This window comes from Epinephelus lanceolatus, chromosome 21 (assembly GCF_041903045.1).
Source record: "Epinephelus lanceolatus isolate andai-2023 chromosome 21, ASM4190304v1, whole genome shotgun sequence".
Classification (NCBI taxonomy): domain Eukaryota; kingdom Metazoa; phylum Chordata; class Actinopteri; order Perciformes; family Serranidae; genus Epinephelus; species Epinephelus lanceolatus.
The window spans coordinates 9,520,519-9,544,559 of record NC_135754.1 but is presented as its reverse complement, the minus strand read 5'-3'; the positions used below and the strand labels follow the sequence as shown (position 1 = coordinate 9,544,559).

Genomic DNA, 24,041 nt, shown 5'->3' with positions numbered 1-24,041 from the left:
ATAATGTTGAAAACACGACGGTAACACTGTATTTACACGGAAACAGGACGATATGCTAACATTTTATAGTTTTAATTAGATAAATATAAGAACAAAAGTATCATAAAGGGTGATAAGGACAAACAAAGTGTTTAGAGGGGGTTGCGTATGAGTAATTATCCCCATGTAATTAACCCTGTGACATATTTTAAGGCAACGAAATGCTATGCTAAATATCTAACTTAAAGGTAGGCTTATAGACTAAAAAATATAATAGTGATAAAGACAATACAAAGCGTATGTTAAGTTGCCCTACCCTTACTGTAAGAGGTAATACCTTAAAACCTTAACAGACACACACGTGCCTGAAGGAATAATTAACCATATCTTAGTATTTTGTTCATATTTCTAGTAAGTCTTGCGTAAACACCTACTGAGTCCAATGTGCGTGACGACAGCGGATGGATTGTTAGAGAGAAAGTTGTGACTTGTTCAGTACAAGTTGTTCATTGGGTGTGTCTCGTGGGCTCACCTGCACAGTCAGTGTGTGCGCGCTCACAGGAGCTACAACACTTGCAGTGTTGCGGATCCTCTAACGGTGAATAATCCCGGTAACATTCCTACAGCAGGGGCATCCTGTGTGTCACTGAGTTTTACACTCCTTATTTTATCTTATGGGGAATATTAATCGTACCTCTACTGATTCCAGTACAACTTGTGGAGAATGGGAATTTATTGACATTAAATTGTAAAAGGTGCCTTAAAATATTCATCACAGCTGAGTCAAAGCAGGAATTAATATATTTGGGGTCCAACAGCTTTGCAGGGTACATGCATCAACAATCCAGCTAAACATTAAAGGGATGGTTCACCACAAAATCAAACATACATATTTCTCCTCTTACCTGTAGTGCTTTTTATCAGTCTAGATAATTTTAGTGTGAGCTGCTGAGTGTCGGAGATATCGGCCATAGAGGTGTCTGCCCTCTCTCTAATATAATGGAACTGGATGGCACTCAGCTTGTGGTGCTCGAAGCGCCAAAATAAATACATTTGAAAAACTCAACATCAATGCCTCTTTCCAGAAATCATGACCTGGTTACTCAAGATAATCCACAGACCTTGTTGTGAGCAGTTTCACGCAGGAACTATTTTCTTTTAACCAAACTACACCAACACTGCACAGAAGGAAGCATGCATCTACTGCTAGCTCACCTAGCACCTCTTTGCTACCTAATGTTACAGCTCAACTGAGGAGGATGCCATTAACGTTTACACCATGCACTGTTACGCGAGCCTCTCGTCCATGAGTAGATGCACACTTCCTTTGGCGTAGTGATACAGTTGACAGGTGTAGTTTGGTAGAGAGAAAATAGTTCTTTCATGAAACTGCTCACAACAAGGTCTGTGGATTATCTTGAGTAACCGCGTCATAATTTCTGGAAAGAGACATTACTGTTTATTTATTTTGGCACTTTGAGCACCACAAGCCGAGTGGCATCTCTACGGTCAATATCTCCAACACTCTACATCTCACACCAAAACAATCTGGACTGATAAACAGCACTACAGGTAAGAGAAAAATGTGCCTCTGATTTTTGAGAGCATAAATCTATTTTCTAAAGACCAGTTCTGTTTACATTACTTTTTGAAGTCTGTGGTTCAGGAGAAAGTCAAATTCTTAGCATGTGCATTGTGATTACCTTTCAGCAATCAATCACTAATGTGGTTCCCATGAGGGAACCATCTGATAAGCTGCAAGCTCCAGCTCACATTGTATTTTCTCCATCTTCAAATCATCCCAGCTGGGAGAGTATTTATTTTCTCTAATTCTGTGGAACTGAAGTGGAACCAAATGTGGATGCCACCTAAGCATAACATGTCAGACAGTGTCTTGAAGACAGACTGCATTTTTTTTGTCCTGTATTCGAATTCCAGGCTCTGCAGAAACATGTTGAGAAACACGAACATGAACATTTGTTCATCTACTGTACCACATGCATGACTACTGTAATGGCTCAGTGACCAAATGTTGGTATGATTCAACTGAAAGTCATACATTACTCAGGGCTATACCACAATCTGTTCTCTAACCTCTGTTAACCCTGTGGGGTCCAGTGTCACACCCAGATTTGGATCTTTCTTTTTATTCAACTTTCTTCATCCTCTAAATAGATGGAAGTTAAAGAGTATTATTGGTTTGGTTAAACTTTGAGATGTCACAGCTTTAAAGCAGCTGTCATGCATCTTTTATATGACAGTATCACTGGGAATACAGGGTTAGGTTTAGATAAATACAATTAGAACACAAGGAAGTCATTTTTGCATATTTTTGGTGTTTAGTTAAAAGACTGCACCCACATCCACTAACTTAAGGTGTGAAAGGTTATGAAAAAATATTCAAAGCTTGTAACAGTAAACAAGTGGGAAGGGCTTTAATTTTTAAATAACTCTTTTCACTTGGCCACAGGTCAGTGGGGACCTTTGGCTTTATTGCACTGTCAACTTTGCCCCCGAGTGGTGCTTCAGAAGTACAGAGACCTCTTAATGCACCCCCCGATGGAAGTCAGATGTGGAGACTGAGGTGAAGTAAGAGCACAAGTCAAAACTCCACCTGGAGCACACATGCATTCCCTCAGAGAAAAGATAGATACACTGTGTGCGTTTGTGGGTGTCAGCAAGAGAGAGCCGAAGATTCTTCAGTCCAGATTCAGGCCAGTGCCTGCAGTCAACAGTGCTTGTTCTCAGCGTTCTTTCATTTTCATAGTCAAACACAAAGATGTAAACAGTTTGTGGAAATGACAAAAACAGACATTAACCCATCTGAAAAGGCAACATTTGATCCATTTATTCACCATATGTACAAGTGTATAAAATCTTACCTTAGAGCCAGTCAATATGCCAATGACAAAAAATAGCTGAGGAAAAAAAAAAAGATGCACATGTCGAGCCATAACACATTATTGCCACAGAAGACATGAAAACTATGGACAGAAAAATAAACACTTTCAGATAATTCTACCAGGTCTGTTCACAACACTTATTCAACCACTGTTGCACCCTTGTTCTCTTTAACTGTCTTAAACTGACAACTGTTGCCAACATATTAAAAAAATTAATGACAGACATTTTTTATCAGCATGAGATCTGCATGCATCACACGTTAAGATTTTCAGAGGACTTGTGAGCATTTTTACCAAACTGTAAATTTGGCTTCATGATGCAGTAGTGCAGGTAGAATCCCAGAGATAGAAGGCAGTTAAGTCTTTAGATAAGTCTTTGTGTCGCAGAGCATATTTGTGGGTTGCTTCGAAAAATGCACACTGAACACCCATCAGTTCATTTGTCCTCCCTTTGCATCTTTTCACATAAATAATGAGCACAGGACAACGCAGGTCTTTCAGCGTCACTCACTCTTATAGACGAGCATGTTTCTGCACATTCTGTGTGCTCACTGCTTCGCCTTCTTTAGGATGGTGCCCACTGCAGATATGACGGTGGTCTTGGTGCCGCTGGCAGTGGTTGTCACGGAAACGACGGCAGGCAGGGTCACGGTGGTAGTGATGAGGGTGGGCTGGGCCAGGGTCACGGGGATCGCAGAGTCCCACTTGCTTTTCCTCTTCTGGGCTTCGGCTGATGAGAGGAAACACAGGGGAGGAGTGAGTCGTGAGCTGCACAGGAATGGGTTGCCTGACACTACACTGAAGAAAGAGCTGACATTGCTAAAGTTCAAAAGTATTAAGTAGATGGCGGTGAAGCAAAGCTTTTCGTTTAGGTTCTACTGTGTACACGCATTAGTACACATATGTGCGAGCGAGTGCTGCCATTGTATTTTGCACTTTTTCACTGATGTGGTGGAACTGCAGCAAGAAATGCAGCGATGCACCAACCAAGGCAGTGAAGAAAAAGATTGCTAGCTTGCAAGCATACGTTTAAACGATGTTCAATTTCAGCCCCTCTAGCATCAGTTTTGGATGCTCAGGGACAGCATGTCAATTTCCACTTGTTACATGTATAGTGTATTTTCGAAATAAACCTCTATTGTGACAGGTAAACTTCTAAGGTTTACTTAAGTTTTAGGTATAAAAGTACTTGGTTTAGAAAAAAGATCATGCTGAGGGTTAAAATAATTACATTTATTACTAGGGGTGTAACGGTACACAAAAATCTCGGTTCGGTATGTACCTAGGTACACAAGTCACGGTTCGTTTTATTTCGGTACAGTAATGAAAAAAACAGACAACTATTAAATATCTTTTACTTACTGGTAACCTTATTAAAACATACCACCACAGCAGTTAACTCTTCTTACACAATTTTTGAATGAAACAAATATATATAAAATCCTGCTTTTTCACATTGTTTGAATGAGAATAGAAATATAAAAGTGAAAAATAAAATCCCGCTGTTTTTTTAACACATTTTTTGAATGAACTAGATATTTTAAATGGTTTGGCTCGCAAAAACGGAATTAAAATAAAACAAAATAAAATAAAATAATATCCTGCGCCCAATAATTCGGTACAGGGTCGTGCCAAACCGAAAGTCGTGTACCGAACGGTTCAACACAAATACATGTACCGTTACGGCCCTATTTATTACTAATGTTACGTCATGTGACCTATGTTACAAAGTTCAAATTAAATGTTGATGGTTTCCTGAATGAAAGTCCTATGTTTGTTTGACCCATCCACCATTCCTTTCTTCTATCCTAGACACACTTTCTCAGTCTTTATACAACATCTGTTGTTCGAAGTGTCTAATAATGACGAGACCCCGTGTGTCTCTAAGGGGTGCCTTGGTGCTGTGGTTTCAGACACAGAGGGCCATTGACCAAGCGTCTGTATTTGATGAATTGGGAGAGCACCCTGTTGTTCTCTAAATGTTCCATTAGGGACTCTGCCTAAATCTGACAGGATAATTACAAATAGAGCTGAAATGCTCAAGAAATATGCATATAAAATCTGAAAAATCAAAATCTGATATTGGGAAAATAATGACAAAAAAATGAATGTTAAAACTTATATTGCAGTTGAATGGCCTCTGTAGCTTAAAGGAATTGAAGAAACTATTTCCCCTACCCATCGTCTTACAAGAAGCCAAGGGGTCCTACATAAACTCATAATGTTCTGCCCAAGTGTTTTCACTTGAGATTTCTGTATTTCTGTTTTTGTCCTCGCTTTTATTTTCTCTAGTTTGAAGAGGGCGTGGCACAGTTGGAAAAGGGCTACGTCATGTATGTCTGTGTAACAATCACAGGTTAGCTACCTTTGAATCAAAATGTGACAGCTGTGTTGATGTTTGCTTGTGCTGCTGTCAATCAACCCTCATCAAAGACACCAACACAGATGAAGCAGAATATTTACCGTTTATGCAGAAAGATTTAAAACCAAGTTTTCAGAGGCTTTAATTAATGACCATGAGGAAAGGAAACTTGCCTTGCTTCTCACTAGCATAGGTGGAGATTTAGAGAGTGATGGTTTGATGGTTCTTCATGAGTTTGTTTTTTAAATTCTTTTGAACTGCAGCATGAGAGTGAAAGAAGAAGAATGAAAGCACACTAATACAGGCTGATTTAACATAAGAAAAATCTCTCTTACAACTTAAAATCGGCTCATTCACAGTGTTTCACAGTTTATTAGACTGAATCTCATAACTGATTTTCTTTGTGGATAAGAGATAATTACATTAAATTACATTATTCTCAATGAGGAAGAACACAGCTGCTGTGGCCTTAGCAATAATGTGACAACACTTAAATCAGACTTGTGTAGGAAGTGTCATGTAAAGGACATTTATGTAGCTAGGTGCATCTCTGAAAGAAGCCCAATTTGTGAGGTGCAGCGTTGTGGTTGTTTACCTGTGGCTGTGGTGGTGGTGCTACTGCTGGTGGTGGAGGCTGCTGTGCTGGAGGGGTTGGTGCCCTTCTTAGTCCCTGTGACAAACTCAATCTGTGAAACAGAGGAATCATTAGAACATTGATTTGATTCCTGGTGCTTTTTGATGTGTAACCATTTTAAACCAACAACCACGGTCTAATGCCGCTGATAACAGAAGACGTCAAGTGCTTTACTCAAGGGGCATCGGCAGTAACCGTGTTTGTGAGAAGAAGAAAGTTACTCTCTCCCTCTGTCTCATTCTCACATCAAAATCTCAATCCTCTTATCTGTAGCCTGCATACCACGGACATTTCACAGAAGAGAATCATAAAGCAGGTCCTGTAAGGTACATGTTCATTCAAGTCCACTTTCTAACCGAGGTGCAGCTGCTGGAATGATGCTGCTGCTGCTGATCATAGCAGCGCGTATCACCTCTGAATGATTAATCAGCGTATCTAGCAAAAGCAAAAATGGCTGGCAAAGAAAGACACACTCAGGTGTTTTTAAAGTGCACATCTACTGGAGATGTGAAAAACATTGAACAACACGTATGGGCATGGCTCAGCTGTTAAAGCAGCACTGGGCTGGGCCTGAGCTGCAGTTACGAGAGCTGAACTTGGCAATGCCGATTTCTGCGTGTGTCTGATGAAGGATGTAAAGTAGAAATTAACTGCAGCTGGTGGAGACTTGCCCCTGACGCAGACAGAGGAGACAACTGACAAATCCTCTTTTTGTTGTTGTTTGACTCACCTTGGTCCGTTCCTTCTTGGCTTTCTCCAGTTTGTCCATCTCGACTTTCTGGGCTTTGGCTGAAACGACAAGAGGCATATATTAGTGTTGAGTTCTAAACACAGAGATGTGAATAAGTTAATGAACTCACCTAAAGCTTCATAGTAAGAGTCCTCTGACCAGCCATGAGGATCAAACATATCTTTTGGGTAGTTGGTTCCCAGTTCATCTATGCTGCAGAACTGAATGAGCTTCTCGTAAATGCTAAAAAACAAACAAAGAAAAAGCTAATAAGACACTTTGTTGTTCATTGTTGTTTAACAGATAGAGAAAATGAATGAGCATGTTAAGTGTTTACACCAAAGTGTATCTGGTATCATGTGTTAATAGCGCTCCGTGTGTGTGTGTGTTGGTTTGGGTGCGTTCCTTAGCGGAGCTGCATACCTTGGGTTTCTAAATTCTTTCTTTTTCTGGATGTGGCTGTTTGTGTCAAAATCTCCATGGAGTTTCCTCTCGTACAGCTTGTGGATCTTGTCCTGTTACAAAACAAACAAATCAATGAAGGACGTGAACAGACGCCAGGTAATCTCTCAGTGTAACACAATCAACACCTCTGCTTTGACTCAGCTTTCTCCACACTCTACATTTGGCAGGATACACTGTCAATGTCATCAAATAAACAAAACCTTTTAACGACCAGCTCTGCTGGAGCAAGGGTCAGCCTGAATGGAGCTATTGTGTATAATGTTTCTGAAACCTCTGGGAAATATTTGACAACCAGGTTCAACTGAGCCACAAGGAGCTGGCAGATGTAGCCAAGGCATTCACAGTGATAAATGAAGGCTAACATGGAAAAAGATGGAAGAAGGGAATGCTGCTAAAAATGAGACGCTATTACTCCTTTGTCACTGTCTCCCATAATGACCCATTTTGTTAAAAATAATTGTTAAAAATAACTGAGTATTAAAAATAATTTAGGGATTTCTGATCTGCCACCACTGTGATTAAGATTTGGTGAAGCTCAGGCAAAAATTCTACTTGTGTATTGGTGCCTGGTGGAGTTCTTGAAAACAAACATGTTTTTTTTTGTGGTGTTTCTTATTGAACGGCAGTGGCGTGTAGTAGCCACACCTTCCAACGTTTTGGTGACATCTTAGCACGCCCAACTGCCAAATCTGTCAAAATACCCTGTTCAACTTCGACACACATGGGTTGTAGCTGCTGTGGGAGTGTGAGCTCAGCGCTGGGGACAGTTGTTAGAATCTGCCTGGGTGCACACATACAGTGACAGGGCTAACTATTAGCACCACAGCTAACGTTACCTAATGATTATTAATAAGTTTAACGACTGAATCAAGCCTTTTCTGCGTTGATGTGAGTTAATTGGGACCTAACAGCTCTTTGTTGGACATGGCCACTGCTGTGTTAACGCGTGCTAAATGGGCAGATGTTGAACCGACTGTCAACTAGGATGAGTGGCTCCGGAGACGGCAGCAACAGAAAGTTTACTGACAAGGTGGGGTATCTGAATGACAGAGAATTGGATCCCCAATGCAAAAAGGATTGAGTGCAGCTATTGTTTGAATGTAGATGTTTCGATAATACTTGGTAATGGGTTATTTTGGTCCATATGTTAAAACACATCAAGTATCGAGACAGACAAGAGTGATAACATGGCATCTGTAGGTCCTTGTCAGGTATATGTAAAGGGTGTTTTAGGCATTTGTTGTTTTTCGAAGGACAAATCTGAGGCTCACTGAAAACCTGAGCTCTCAGACTCTGGCAGTCAATGGAATGTTCAAACTTCAAGGTCAGAGCATGATTGCAAAAGGCAAACTGTTCATAAAATGGATACATTCCAGTGAATGGTGAAACGAACTGCAAGAAACATATTCTGAGAATTCATGTGTCGCTGTTTCTCCGTGCCCTAAGGGCAGGGATATCCAGGCTGTTCTGGTGAAGGTGAATCATTAGTTGTTCATCTGATAGGAGGGGGAGTGCCAGCCCAGCGGGGATATTGCTGAGCTGTACGCTTACTAAGTCAGCTGTGTGTCCTGACGTGCCTTGGTTCCTCGCAGAACGAACCTTATTGCAGCTAGACGCACCAAATGCACAGCAGCGAGGCAGGAAGAGAGCAGTGCTGGTGATACTAAATTGAAAGAAGATGACACTGTGTGTTGGTTTAATTACAGGGGTGAATCTCAGGATTTATGTAGCCACCAGAATTTTTTTCTAACCCCAGAGGGAACAAGGGAAACTTCTAAATTATTCACTTGGCGTGGAGAACAGGTTATTTTGACTGCATCAACATCAAGATGACTAGTCTCTGGATGAGATAGCTTTTATCCCAAAACACCTTAAACTTTAACTCTTGACTCTTGAACTCACGTATGCCAAAGGGGAGAGCGCAGACTGTGTTAGGAGCTGTGGCAAGTCTTCATCTTTTCATAGGATGAATTTAATACTTGAAAAGTTTCCACAGTACATAAAACAAGCCTACAGACATGTTAAAACACACAACACATGGCACCAGGACTATTCTATCAAGCTTTTAAAAACACCCACAACCCCAGTTAAACCCACACGCCCTCTCCTCTGGTCTGATTAGCAGAAATAACTGTGGCCTTCGTGGTGATTTAAAACTGCTTGCACGAGATGATAGCAGCAGTATATTGGGTGTAAGTGAATAGTTTGCTACAAGCTCTGCAGTCAAAGTTATGTGGTTAAGAAACATATCATAATAACAGTGGAGGTGTGTCTACCTGCAATTGGCTCGAGCAGCGTCCAGGGGGCTCGGGGGGGATCCTGATCTCATCAGGTGACATGTTCCTCACTTTCTCTGAGAACAGGGCTGGCAAGAAGACACAAAAGCAACATAAACATGAGCGCTTATGTGATTTCACTTCAGTGGCTTTTCCCTCTCTTGCATGTTTTTACATGTTGAATAAGGATTAACTGAGAAACCATTGTTACACAAACACAGTAAGATTGAAGCAAATCTGTTTTAGTGTTGAATTAAGAAATGACAAATGAGAAGAAAGGTGGGATATGGATATGCACTGGAGAATAAACTCAGTTAATCAAACAAAGGTTCACTGTGTGATAAGCAAACATTGCTGGTGAATTCCTGAGCATCCCGTTGTTCATCATAGTCCTTAAGTGTATGCCAGTGGTTTTTATAGGGCAGGGTGGTATGAGGAGTGCACGTCCCAGGCAGGGAGTGGCTGTTGTTGGGGCTTGTAAGGAGAAGGGTGGCTCCTCTCCCTTCCCTCCCTTTGGACCCGTCACTTGTTTTGCTCTGCTTGCTCGACTTGGCTCCCTCTGCTTTCTCTGACTGCAGGCCAGGCATTCTTCAGTGTCACTCTACATCCCAGTCAGACAGATAGTCTTTACAGTCATTCAATGCTGTCAATCATGCTGCGAGTAAGTGCTGCAAGCTGTGCACTGTGTGTGATTGTGTGTGTGTGCGCGTGTGTGCACATGTATAAATGCAGGGGCTCGTTCATGGTGATATTCTACACGGATCGCAGACATGTAGAAACTTGACAGGACACGAGAAGATAATTTTCTGAAGTGCTGCCTTTTAGCTTAGCCTTAGCGAACACTTCATCCATCAAAACACAAGAGGAAAATTCCACAGTCACAAACTCTTACGCTTCCAGCAAACAGTGATGTGATCAGGACATTTTTGTGTTTTGTTGAAACAATTACATTTTTTTTTTGAGAATTATATAATATTAGCAAAGTTTTTTACACTTTACATAAACAAATCTGAACTTTTTTTTTAATCAAAATCCATTAAACTTGTCTAAAAGAACTGTGACCACAATATGTACTAGGTGGAACAGTTTACAGTTGAAAACTGCTGTGCTCTGACCTACATGCTAATGTTAGCATGTTCACAATGACAATGCTAACATGATGATGTTTAGAAGGTAATGTTAACCAAACGAAATGTCTGAGCGTAGCATTTTAGCAGTTGCCACTAAACACAAAGTGCAGCTGAGGCTGATGGGAATGTCATTAGTTCTGCAGGCATTTGGTCATGAATAGCTGTAAAAAAAATTTATTGCAATCAAAAAGTTGCTGAGAAACCATAGCTTAAAAATTAACTTGGCAGTTTGCAAAACCATGTGGTGGAGACAATTTCTAAATGACCTCAAACACATCTTTGGCATTTCTAGACTGTAATTTCTTGTTACTCATCTGCAGACAGATTTGTTTTTTACAGATATATCATATATGCTTATTATCCATCATATGGTGCTGCAGACATAAAATACATACTGGGGATGAAAGATATTGCATTTTTTGCCAATATCCAACATATTTTATAATTCATTTTGGTCAGTGCCAATACATGCACATATTTCTTTACACCTAATAGCAGAGGACATCAAGTCTCTCCTGCAGTATGATTAACATGGTATTATGCCTACTCTTACTGTGATGGCCCACTGTGACAGTACATTACGACTGTACATCATTTTTCATTTGCTGAATCAGTTTTCATTGCACTTAGTCACATTTATCTTTTATTAATACACTAACTTTACAGCTTTCTTAAGAGTAAAAACTTTTCTGTGATATTTAGAAAATTTTTCGAAATTTTGTTATTTGCACACTTAAAATGTGCATATAAACAGCTGGATGGAAGCTCACCTAATGTCTATGGCCTGCATGAGCTCTTATGTTACGGCTGACTGACAGGAATATATGATTTGCTTCTGCATGCTAAAAATGTTGATGTTGTTGTCACTGTTTAGCCCAACAATTGTGTCCAAGAACAGGTTCAGTAGCTCTGCACGCTGTCTCTCTATACTGGCTACAATACGTCTGTTGACATAAATATTGCTAGTCCACAGTGAAGCAATCCTTCCCCGTGGGACTGTGCCAGAGCTGAACTTTGGAGTGTTTGTCTGCAGACGGGATGCTGTCGTGCACTGACACACTCTTTCCACCAGTCCCTCCCTTCTGTATGTTCCTTGGTCTTCTCATCATGTGGGACCACAAATCTACATGTGGAGATACTGACTTGTCACCCTGAGCTCCCTTATGTCTGGAAAGTTCAAAGGAGGAGCAGGACCCCACCCTGCTCCATTTGCTTCACCACTGATAAGGTTCTACCACCGAGGCAAATGGGGCAGGGCGTCACCTTAGACACACAAGTAATGCAGAGCTTGCATGTATGCATGTTCACACACATATTTGACAGCAAAAAGTGAACAGGTATGCAGTTGCATGAAGATAAATGGTTCCATGCATGTAACTAGTCTGTACACCCTGTGTCTTAAATCACAGAACAAACTGTAGCCTCCAACAATACAAAAACCTGACAAGGCAAGTCTGATGAGTCACGGGCATTAGGTGGTAGCTTGGTATTTCAGTTAACTCTCTCACAGACGCACACATGCACACACTGTCACAGACAATTACACACTGTAGCTGCAACAGGGGCTTCACATTGTGGAAGCCTGCTAATCTACCCGAGACAACAGAAGATTAGTTGATCATTTCAAAGCCTTGTTGGACAAACTCTAATTTAAACACTAAAATAAACTCCGTAGCCTCCACAGTAGCAAAGGAATAAATCACAGTAATAAATATCCCTGTTTAATTCAGCTCAGCATAAGAGGAATATTCTCATATAACAGCAGTACTGTCAGGATAGACATGGAGACACAGAGTAACACAGAGACAGAGAACAGATTATACTCTGCAACAAAATTGCCATCTGTCCTCCGACAAAACAGACCGAAGTCAAACTCTGTGCCCTGAGGGTCTTTTTGGATGGACAGACAATGTCTGTCTCTTCAGTGAACAGACAAAGAGCTGTCTTCAGCCTGCTGACGGGAGGCCTTTTGCCAGACCCACTGTGACATTTACTGACAGACGAGTCAGAGGAGCCAAGCTCTGCTGCAGTAATGTCAAGTGTCCAGGCCCAGGCTATGAGTCACACCCCGCCACTACAGTGCACTGATAGTGCTGGTGGCTGTTTTGTAAACTAAAAATTGCTCTGGTGCATTTCCCTTTCCAATGCGACTTCTTTTTATGGCTGCAGCAAACCAGATGAGTGGAAGTGATGATGATAGAGGGAGTAAATCTGTGGGCTGAAGCCACCAAGTTAATTCAGCTACTGCTGCTGTCTGTCCCATGTGTGCTGGAGAAGGTCCAGAGGGAGGTTTCTTTCTTTAGGACACATTTAGAATACAATATGAGCATGCAAAGACGGAAGAAGATGTGAGAAATTAACTTTCATTAACCTATTCATTATCAAATCAGCTGAATAAATCATCTCCTCCTTCAGGGCTCGAACAACTACTAGCATATGCACTTAACTTGGTCCAGCTACCAACTCACGCACTGACCATAAGACTCATGCAACTGACTTTTCACATGCTCTCACACCACAGTCTTTATGCGCCACGCATCCTACTCATGCAGTGAAGAAAGACGTTTATAACAGATAACATCACAGAGAGAAAAGAAGATAAGAACAGTGCAAGGACAGACAGACAGACAGAGGGAACAGAACGGCACAACAGCAGCACCATATGTAAACACTGCGGTCAGGGCAATTGCAGTTGCCAAACTGTGGTGAAGTTAGTTCAAAGTTGGATATTGGACATTCAGTCTGGACCCAGCAGTTCAGTGAGCTCACCTCCCAGCCCTCTGTTTAACTGCCAGAGGGATCATCGGTGTATTACTGTTTAAATACTGGTAACATGAAACGGATGTATTTTCAATACTAAAATCATGAAGCTGTTGGTAATTGAAGTGTAAAGGGTCAACATTCAGTCTGTAATAATAATTATTTCATTCATTGATATGAACAAATATTTATATAAAAAGGAACAAAAGAAGTTGCCAAAGAATTCCTACTAGGACTGAAAAAAAAAAAATCCTTTCATATTAGGTTTGCGAAGAAGCTGCTCAAAATGTTCCTATGACCATATAAAATCTCAAGTCCTTTCACTGTACATTACTGTAATTTCAGTTGGATCCAGCTATGGAGAAATCGCAGATAATAATGATGCAGTAAGAAAAGGGGTGCAGGTAAAATCTTTTGGTGCATGTAATTTAAAAAGTTACATGCACTGACAAAAAAATATTTCGAGCCCTGTACTTGGAGCCATTTAGATATTCCTTTCAAAATAACATTATTTCTCTCCGAGGATCATTCAGCAACACATTATTTTAATTAATGTAATCGCTTCTACACCCTCATTGCAACACATTATTATATGTGTAGTTTCTGAGGTTATTTTGCAGTCACATGATAGATGAGGAATCGCAAGCATTGCATAATCTGTAATAATCATCAACAGCAGAGTGTGAAGTGTTAGTGCTAAAAGTTTATGATGTTTATCAGACTGCTGTGTGAAAAGCCACTCCCTGTATCACTCATATCCTGTCTGATGCTCACTCACACACCTGTACAGGTCAGTTATTACTCATTAACCGCTGCCAGCTGCCTGGGTCATAACCCATCTGTCAGTCGGTGGACAAAGAAGCTTTTATAACTCACCTTGGTCTAGTTAGTGATTCACAGATTTACTGCACCAACACCCACAATAAAACCTAGAAGTCTTATTCTTACACTGTAAGCTGTTTTATATTTTTTATCATACATGCAAACACATCCAGAAGTGGGTGTTATTCTGTATGGTTGTTATTTTCATCAATGACTAAAGGCTCAGTCATTTCCCTAAATAGCTGATTAAGTTCACTAAGTTAAATTTAAGACTTTTAAAACCTTTTTAATACCATATAGAGTAGGGCTGGGCGGTATGTCCTAAAATCAATATCACGGTATTATTTTGGGGGGATGCGGTGATGGAATGATATCGCGGTATCGTCTTCTCTCTTTTTTTTTTTTTTTTTACACCTTAAATAAAACAATTTAAAAAGCCATACAAGACTAGGATGGAAACTATTTATCGTCCGGCCGGCAGCTCCCGGGCCCCCTTCTCCTGTCAGTCTGTAGAACTTCATGTTAACTGCTGTTGGTTTCCAGAACTAAAATTTTCCCCCTTGGTACCTACTCTGAAATAGAAGCTTAAAAAGCTCCTCAAAACGACGTTCTAAGAACTATCATTGTTCCTAGTTCTTGCGGTGAAAACACAAAAAATGGGGGTTCTTAGAACTATGAAAAAGTTCCTCCAGTCCGAAAACGCCTTTTGTCTCAGAATAAACTGCAGTGCCTATGCTCACTTTAATGAAAGACCATGTCAGCGAGTGCAAAAGTGTGGCACACTGATGTGTTTTAAAAAAGTTTTAGGACAACGATGGAGCTCTGAGAGGAAGAAGATCTATCAGGCTTTTGTAACACTCAGATTGCTTGTCAGTGGGATCGATTTGTTGTTGCCTTTTTTAATGGGATTTATTGACAACAAGCAGCAGCCTTATGTGTGTATGTGAACTCTCTATTTGTTTATGTGTACTCACCAACAAGTTCATTGGGGTCCTTTTTTTCTGCTTCTGAGATCTGTTAAAAAAAAAAGAGGGAAGAGAGGGGAAGAAGAGAGAAACAGAGAGATACACAGGGTATTAAGGTCTCCTCTGATCAGGAGAATGTGAACATCAACCCTTGTTGAGGGGAAACATTAACAACACCAGTGACATATTATAAAACCATGTTCCCAGCTTGGATTTAGCTAATGACAGTAGATTACAAGTGGGTTGGTGTGGTGAACAGGCAGTTATTGAGAAAGATGTGGAGCTGGAAACAAAGGCTCATTCCATTTATACCCGAAACCTACAAATCACAGATGCTAATGCATCAAGTTGAACAGAATAGAAGCTGACAGGAGAATGGTTTCTCAGAAGTAACAGAAACCAGAATAGTAAATCTGGGCAGTTTCCAGTGAATGCCCGAGCTCAGCAGGGGGAGGAGGAGTCTTGTAAGGCTTCTAAAATATGCTGCCTGTTGTGCCAGCTCTGTGGGCATAACACAGGTTCGGCACAAAGGAACAGTGCTGTTATTCACGGGCATCATGTCGTCACCTAGCAACTGCACGGGCACATCAGAGAATTGTCCTGAAGCTGGCCAAATCACGAGGAGGAGGACAGAGAGACATGGAAGCGCAGCAGAGCCCCCTGGCAGATATCAACCCCCCCCCCCCCCCTCCCCCGCCCAAAAAAAAAATTAATAAATGGCACCTGCTGCTTGAGACAGAGCCAATCAAATATTCTTCAGTTCACTAATCCACATCTGAAGGTTCTTTCCCATTTGGCCGTACTTCACAGGGAGGTCAGAGGTCACACTAAGCTATAAAACTGCAGACACCTCTGTGTCTCCAAGGTTTGTCTGGATAAAGAATTTAAATTTAGCTACCGAGTACAAATCCAAGCCATGAGGAGAATTCATGTTAAATGCACAGACAACACCCGTGTAAGAACAGTGTCATGGGATCAATTTTCAAAAAGTGGAAATCTCCCCCTATGAAATGAAACAGCCTTTCAAGACCCTGATTCGTCATTGGTATCATCATCTCCATTCATGGCTATTAGGTAAACTGAAGCTACTATGGCTGTCTAGGTATTATCAAGATGACAAGTGCCATTTATCTGATCGACACAGAAGGACATGGATGCTTGCAATTTGTTCACAATTTAAGTTTTGTGCCATCAGTCAAGTCAAGTCCTCAATTAAAAAAGAACACTGCTTCATTATCAGGCTACTAGCAGTGCTCTGCAGGCTAACATTGGTAAGTGGTGGTAACAAGAGCAGCAACTTCATTGGTGGATTTATGTTATGACTGTTACAGAGAAAAGGTATGTCCATAATGCAAAATCAAATACAACAACAGCAACACAAACTCCAGCCTCAAAAATCACCATACAGTGAAATCAATACTCCAAACACATTAACACACCAAGTTCAGTTTACTATACTGAGCAGTACTATTCAGCCTGTGAAAACAGCTGTATACTGTCTGCTGTGACTCTGGGGGGGAGCTTTCTTAGGTCTGACAACATAACCCTAATGATGTCACAACATAAAGCCTGCATCACAAACTGGAAGTGTGGGGTTCTAAAGATGTGGGAACTTTGTAGGCGGCAAACTGAATGAAATATGCTGTCAGGTTGCATTATGGGAAACGTAGCATCTGCTATTTTAGAGCTTGACTCCCACTAGAGACTAACAGTCAGGATATGTCGGCATCTGCTGCTTCATTTCTCCCCCCATCTGTCATCTGTTTTGTCCATCTTTTTCTGTCTCTCTTCCCCACCTTAATGAAAATCCAGTAGAAATTTGTTTTAGTAGCGCTTTAAACACGTTTTAACACTAAATTACTGTTTATTTTCCAATTATAGAACTATGAGAACATCAAGTCTTAGTCTGTGGTTTCTATATGACAGAGGTGGGACTAAGTCATTGTTTTGCAATTCACAGGTAGGTCTCAAGTCCAAAATCAAGACTGACAAGTCCCATATCAAGTCCCAAGTTCCAAATTTTGAGTCCTGAACAAGTCATAATGTGCTCTTTTTTGTTTGGTAGAAGTTGTTGTGTTGTGTTGGATTGAGTGTTTTTAAATCAAAAGGTTCAAGTCCAAGTGAAGTCATGAGTCACTGGCGTTAAAGTCCAAGTCGAGTCTAAAGTTATCAAATTTGTGACTTGAGACCAAGTCATGAGACTCGAATACACACCTCTGCTATTTGAAAAGTACACAGATGGGGTCTTGTGCATCTACTTACAGTTAGAACTCACAATGCTTACATTTTTTAAAATTATAAAATTAAATAAATGGTAGATCAGTAGGTCATGATTTTTATCCCAGAAAAAGGCCTGTCTTGCTCAAACAGTACTGTACTAAGACACAGTGGTACTTTGAGTTAAATGCTAACATCACCATGCTAACATGTTCATAGACACAATGCCATCATGCTGATGTTTAGCAGGTGTAATATTTACCAGGTTCACCATCATAGTTTAACACTAAACATTAAGTAAAGAATAGGCTGATGTCAGTTTTGCATTCACTTGATCATAAATCAAAGTATCTTGAAATTGACATTTTAACCTGATGATGGCCTTTTAGGAAAAGGCATCACCAAAGTTATCCTCTATAAACCTTTATTGTCTGTCAAAGATTTCACAGCAATCCATCCAATAGCTGTTAAGATATTTCAGGGGAAGGGAGACCTTGCTACTCACTATGATGCCCTTCAGCTCAACTACTGCTGCATTTCCACTGCATAGTATGGCAAGGCTCTAAATCATCTCAACCCGCTCTTTATGGTTTTCCTTTGACAAAAGTTGTGGATAATACCTGGTACATTTTTCGGATCCAATAAAACTGAGCTGAAACTACAAAGTAGAATAAAACACTGCAGACCACCGATTGGTCAGAGAAAATCCTCACTTACAGGACACAGGACAGCCTGCACCAATCCACCATTATTGAAAAGCCAAGCTACCACTATTGACGGACTCAGGTTTTTAACTAGAATTACTGCCTTGTGGTTGTATGCCTCTGCCAACAAGTCCAGTTACAGTTTAAATCCATGTCTGTCCAGACTCATATGTAACATTGACAGAAGACAAAGCATTCAAATATGGATGTTGCTATGCTACACACACATCTTCAACCAGGCAGCACAGAGGATCTATGCAATCACCAGTTTTAAGATGGGCACCCAAGATTAGTGTTACCAATTCAGTATCTGACCAAAAGTCTCCCCTTCTGTTCCTGAGTTATGGTGTTGAATTATGGCCATAAGAGTTTCTGTAGAACATTATGATGTTGCAGTGAAGTTGACCTTTGAACTTTTGGATATAAAATGTTGTCACTTCATCATTTTACCCTGTTAGACATTTGTCCGAAATTTTGTCCTAATTAGTATATAATCAATGTTCACATGTTTTGGGAGGTCACAGTGACCTTTGACCACCAAATCGAATCAGTTCATCCTTGGGTCCAAGTCAACGTTTGTGCAAAATTTGAGGAAATTCCCTTAAGGCATTCTTGAGATACTAAGTTCACAAAACCAGGACGGGCAGACAGACAACCCAAAAACACAACGCCATCAGCCATTGCTGTTGCTGGCGTGGAGGCATAACAATGGCTGGGGATGTCAAGCTTTACGTAGCTCAGTTTAGTCGATCCCAGTCAGTTAAAAAAGGCCTTAACTGGCCCCAATATCGATCATTAAGATCGGATCAGGACGTCACTAAAAATGGCAGCCCACAAAACTACACAATACACTTTGCCGTATAGCTGACAAAGTGCAGATGTTCCTCTGGTTGTCAATTAAAAGATTCAGTGAGTGTCATGTTGGAGATGATGTTATAATAGTTTCAAGTGGTGTCGCTACGGTGACCAGAATCCCACCTACACTGAGGGATTACTATCTGCAGTGGAAAACTAAATAGAGGAAAGGAACGGCTACAAAAAGTGAGCTGAGTTTAGTCGAGCCAAACCATGCAATGAGAACGTGGCATATAAAGCATACACAACAAAGATGTCAACTTTATCAAAAAGAGAAACACTTCACAAAGACCTGCTGGCTCGAGCCCTGAGGTCACACCACTATCTGCAATCTGGCAGACAATTCCCCTGACATAAATGTTTAAACTGAATTAGCCAATAAAAGTCTTGCAACACCATATAAATAATAAATGTGAAACAAAGCTCTTTCCCAAAGTTACCGGGCAAAAGGCCACAGCCGTATTTCAAAGATGCCCTGAGTATTACATTGCCCTGGTTAAATAAGGCCCAAGTATTGTGTTGGTGACCTTCTTATCTACAGTTCGCCGGCACTGTATCAAAACACCAACTGCCATTCACAGCCAACAGATAAGATTCTGTCAACTAATAAAGCTGAAACAAAACCATCAACACAATGCCTAACATCATCATGGTCTTCTGCTGCTACAGGCTACAATACACATCACGTGTCAGTCAAACTGTGAGCTTCGTAAAGGGCCTAGTCAACATAATAGTATCATAATAGTTATCATTTCTACAAAGAAAGCAACATGGTTTCCATGACTTCCCTGGAAGTGTTGTTTCTCTTTCATGAGAATATTGCTCCACATGTTGATTCTTGTATTATTGGGAAATCACAAGATGTCGCACAGTCTTATAATTACCATATCACAAAATCCTTACATTGCCAGCGCTGTTATCTCTGCTTCATGGCATATTAAAGAGACAAAATCACAATAAAACAACAGTTTATCAAATGATAATCAATCAAAGACAGGTTGTAAAACAAAGCCTCAGACAGAGCAGAATCTATCTCCCATTGTTCCTGCTTATTAGGTTTGTGACTCACTCTCACCTCACTGACCTGTACCAAACAGCGCAGCAGGAAGCTGGCATGCTGTCCAGCTCACGTGGCTCTCTCTCTCTCTCTCTCACACACACACACACACACACACACACACACACACACAGCAGGGTGGGGTTAGTACGGTGCGCAGGTCCAAGCAGTGTGCTCTGAAAAACAACACTGTTGGTTAAGCTCTTTACTTCTGAAGCAACTCGCACACACTCACACTGACCTGGTTTTACCTACATTAAATTCCTCATTTGATATTTGAGCTTTCAGCTGACATACATAAACCCACAGCACCATCTAGTGACCATGCTCCTTCATAGCATGTGATGGCGGCTTTAAAAGTGCCATCCCATTGGGTTAGTCACATAACACATGTGAGCCTTTTCTAAATCCAGTCCATCCCACACCATGTGGGTGTTCAAATACCTCAACATCATCTGCGTCCCTCCCCTCGTCAGATTCGTCCATTTCCTATAAAAACAAAAATGCAGAGGGTTAACACCGTAAGGATCAAAAGGAGATCATAGAGCAGGAGGGGAACCAGGCAGCAGTACAGACCGGATGACAACCAGCACCCAGCGATGGACTGCAAAACAAACCTTTTGTTATTTAACACTAGTTCCAATTCATCACTAGTTCTAATTCTCCTGACTTTGTTAAAGGAACATTTCAAACATTTTCTGGAACCTGTGTGACACAATAAAAAATACATCACCCCCAAAATGACCAGTTGTATGTCAATTACTCACCCCTTGTTACATTGAATTCATGTAGAATTTTTGTCATGCCTCCATGGTGAACTGAAAATCCAAAAACTGAGAAAATCCTTGGAGTTGAAGTCATAGGGGTCTACATATAAAAACAGCAAAACTATATCCAAACACCCGTTTACAAACTCTCACACAACTCGTGCGGTATAATCTAAGTCTCATTTATCCAGTTGTATGCTCAATTTTCCCAAACACATGCATTTTCACCTTATATTTAAAACAGAACTGAAAGTTAAACTTATCTATGCTCTCTTCAAAGCCAGACTCCTTTGACAAAAACAGCGATTTTACCTTGCTGAACACAGGAGCTGCTGGTCTACCACTGCCTTGATCTGTAGATTGTTTGTGTTATTGTGTGACTTCGCTGAATCTGAATGAACCCTCTTATACACTAAGGTCACACAATATCACTAACAAACTAACTGATCAAGGCAAAAGTAGACAAGCAGCAACGGTGTTCAGCGGGGTAAAATTACTGTTTTTGTCAATGGAGTTTGGCTGTGAAGAGAGCATAGATATGTTTCACTTTCAGTTCAGTTTTAAAGCAAGCAACTGGTTAAATGAGACTTGGATTATTCTGCACAAGTTTTGTGAGAGTTTGTAAACAGTTGTTTTGATATAGTTATGCTGTTGTTGAATATGTAACTGTGTGACTTCAGTTTATCAGGAATTTTGTCCGTTTTTGGATCCTTCGTTCACCACGTTCACAAATTCAACATAACACAAGGTGAAAAACTGATAAACAAATAGTCATTTGGGGGGTGAATTATTCCTTTAAAGCCTTTACACAGAAGGCACAAGTATCTGTTTGGACTGTTCAAAAGTAACTTAAAAGGGGCACCTCACTAATTTTACGTAAGCTCAGTTTTACAATATTTTCTGTGACTCTGGAGGGAGGTTTCTTAAGTCTTAAAAATAACACTGACGATGTCATCAGGGTCATCTTGGCTGCATTATGGGAAATGCAGGATTCAGTGTTGTTGGAGCTTTACCCATACTAGTAACTAAAGGTCAGGATAGCTTGGCTTCTGCTGCTTTGATCTGTCTCTTGTGGGTCACTTTATGAAACTGCAATACTAAAACACTGGAGTACTCCTTTATTTAAAGCTTTTGGACACTATTACTGTTTGACACTGTAACAAGATTGCTTTTACAGTGTTTGAAAGTGCTTTGTACATCATGGTAAAAGCTGACAGGCTAAAATAAGTAACCAGAAAAATTCAAACCCCAGTATAATGTCGTATAAACCAATAAACATTTTGTATATCTGTGTTAGAGTAGTATTGATTACACTGTATGACTTTGAGGGAGTAATTACGTTGTTGTACTGATATGGTGTTTTTAATTATTTTTGCTGCTTCATTTACTCAAACGACAGGAACAAAACATTAAATCATCCATCCATATAATGCAGTCAAATAAAACAAGTGACGCATGACAGACTCAGACATTACCAGTAAACACACAAACAACTACGACCAAACTCTCTGTGCAAGCCTTTAGTTCAGCAGGCATGCAAGAAGGCATACAGCACTTAGCCCCAATCGACCATGTTACAGTTAACCATGTATTTAAAAGCAGTAACAAGCAGTAACGCACATACAGATATGATATGAAATGCAGGTTCTCTTTCAAAATAGAAGTTTATTATTGTAGCATTTTGTGTTTGGGTCCATAAATTGTAGTAAACAAAATGCCTATCACAATTTCCTGAAGCCAAAGGTGATATCCTCGAATGTGTTTTTCTTTCTAACTCACGGTCCAAGCCCAAAATCTATTCACTTTAAGACGTTAGAGAACACAGAAAAGCAGAATATCATCATATTTAAGAATGAATTTTTGGTGTTTTTACTGATCAATTAATTGTCAAAACACTTGCAGGATTATTTTCTGTAGATTAACTAACTGATTAACAGCATTATCAAATAGAAAATAATAATAAATAAATAGAACTCTAGTTAGGCAAGCATTTTCTTTACATTTGGATAATGGATTATATCTTTAATATCTGAAATTTTGGTTTCACTTCAATGTAAGGCTGTATATTTAAAAACCTTGATCAAGATCTGGCTTTCAAGATCCCTGTCACCCTACACTAGTACAATCATGTATTGATTCAGTTTGATGATTACACACTCACTACAAAAACACATCTGATTTCGCATACGATGCAGCTACTGCCACAGCAAGCATCAGCGTGATCCTGTCAGCCTCCTCATCCCCCCAGAGTTCAATAACCACTCAGACTCAGTGAAGACATTAGATCCCACCATGAGCATGTCAGAGAGTACCATATTCTCCCACACCACCCAGTGCTACACCTTTTCTCTTACTTCAAATATTCAACCACACATCAGTGGAATCCAACTGAATGGTCGATATAAATTAAACTGAGGATACATCATATTCCTCTCAGCAAGAAACACATTTTCAAAAATCCTATAACTCAAATACTGACCGAGTTGCTCTCTCTGCTGTCTTCATCTCCAGACACCTTATCATCAGCATCCTCAGTCCGGTTCAGGTCATCATCCCCATAGCCGTATACCAGGCCACTTCCACGCCCCCCTAGAGACAGACAGAGGAGAGAGGCACAGTCACTCACAACACAGATAAATGTAGCACAAGAGACGAACAGCATCACTGGCAGCAGGCACTGAAATATGACGGACTGAAGTCAAACTGGCAGGGCATCAGGGCATCTCCATTGCATCTCCATTCAATTTTATCTCACACACACACACACACACACACACACACACACACACACACACACATTTAAAGGCACTCAGGATTTAACATTAAATCCTAAGATTACACTGATTTGTAAAACTGGAGCTAAGAAGTGACACCACTAATTTTACAGCAAAACGACAAACACCTCTGAAGACCTTCGCGTTTCTTTTATCTAACGTTGTATGTGCCAGGGAGACTCAAAAAGGCCAAAACAAAACTCCGCTGAATTAACTTAACATTATTTAACTGTAGTTTTATTTATTCATAACTGCAGTTTTATTTATTCAAAACAAACACGTCTTGAATATATCGGACGTTGTCTGTAAACTAGCTAAGCTAGCTACAAGCTAACGTTAGCTACCACATGAAAAGCCGGGGTAAGATTCGCACAGCAACAAACAGCTACTTTTAGCCACTAATTAAAGACACAGCTATAAAATATATTATAATATACCTGTCTCTTCTGGCTCTGGGTCAGAGTCAGGCTCTGAATCGTCTCCATAGTCCGCCAAAGAGGAAAGCAGAGCACTCTTTTTACCGCTCGCCATTGCTGCTCTATGCGTCGCATAAACGCCGGTCGCAGAGTAATAACGTTAGTGAAATTGTATGACGTAAACTCAGTGCTGCACCGGGAGATGTAGTCCTTATGCTTATATGG

At 40.4% G+C, this 24,041-nt stretch overlaps 1 protein-coding gene across 3 annotated transcripts; it reads right to left on the bottom strand.

Annotated features, from left to right (window-relative positions):
• Nucleotides 1-2,803: 2,803 nt before the first annotated feature.
• Nucleotides 2,804-23,985, bottom strand: sap30bp (SAP30 binding protein). 3 transcript variants are annotated; one of them, XM_078163455.1, is made up of 11 exons: nucleotides 23,838-23,985; nucleotides 23,106-23,215; nucleotides 20,304-20,348; nucleotides 15,036-15,075; nucleotides 9,350-9,438; nucleotides 7,032-7,123; nucleotides 6,739-6,851; nucleotides 6,609-6,667; nucleotides 5,840-5,930; nucleotides 5,418-5,501; nucleotides 3,454-3,612 (listed from the first exon to the last, which is right to left on the bottom strand). In XM_078163455.1, exons 1-10 carry the CDS (start codon nucleotides 23,929-23,931, stop codon nucleotides 5,446-5,448), a joined length of 789 nt encoding a protein of 262 aa, XP_078019581.1. In that variant the 5' UTR covers nucleotides 23,932-23,985; the 3' UTR covers nucleotides 3,454-3,612; nucleotides 5,418-5,445. The 3 variants fall into 3 exon arrangements, with proteins under 3 accessions (XP_033467980.2, XP_078019580.1, XP_078019581.1); XM_033612089.2 differs by lacking the exon at nucleotides 5,418-5,501 and having other exon boundaries at nucleotides 2,804-3,612; XM_078163454.1 differs by lacking the exons at nucleotides 5,418-5,501; nucleotides 20,304-20,348 and having other exon boundaries at nucleotides 2,804-3,612.
• Nucleotides 23,986-24,041: the final 56 nt, after the last annotated feature.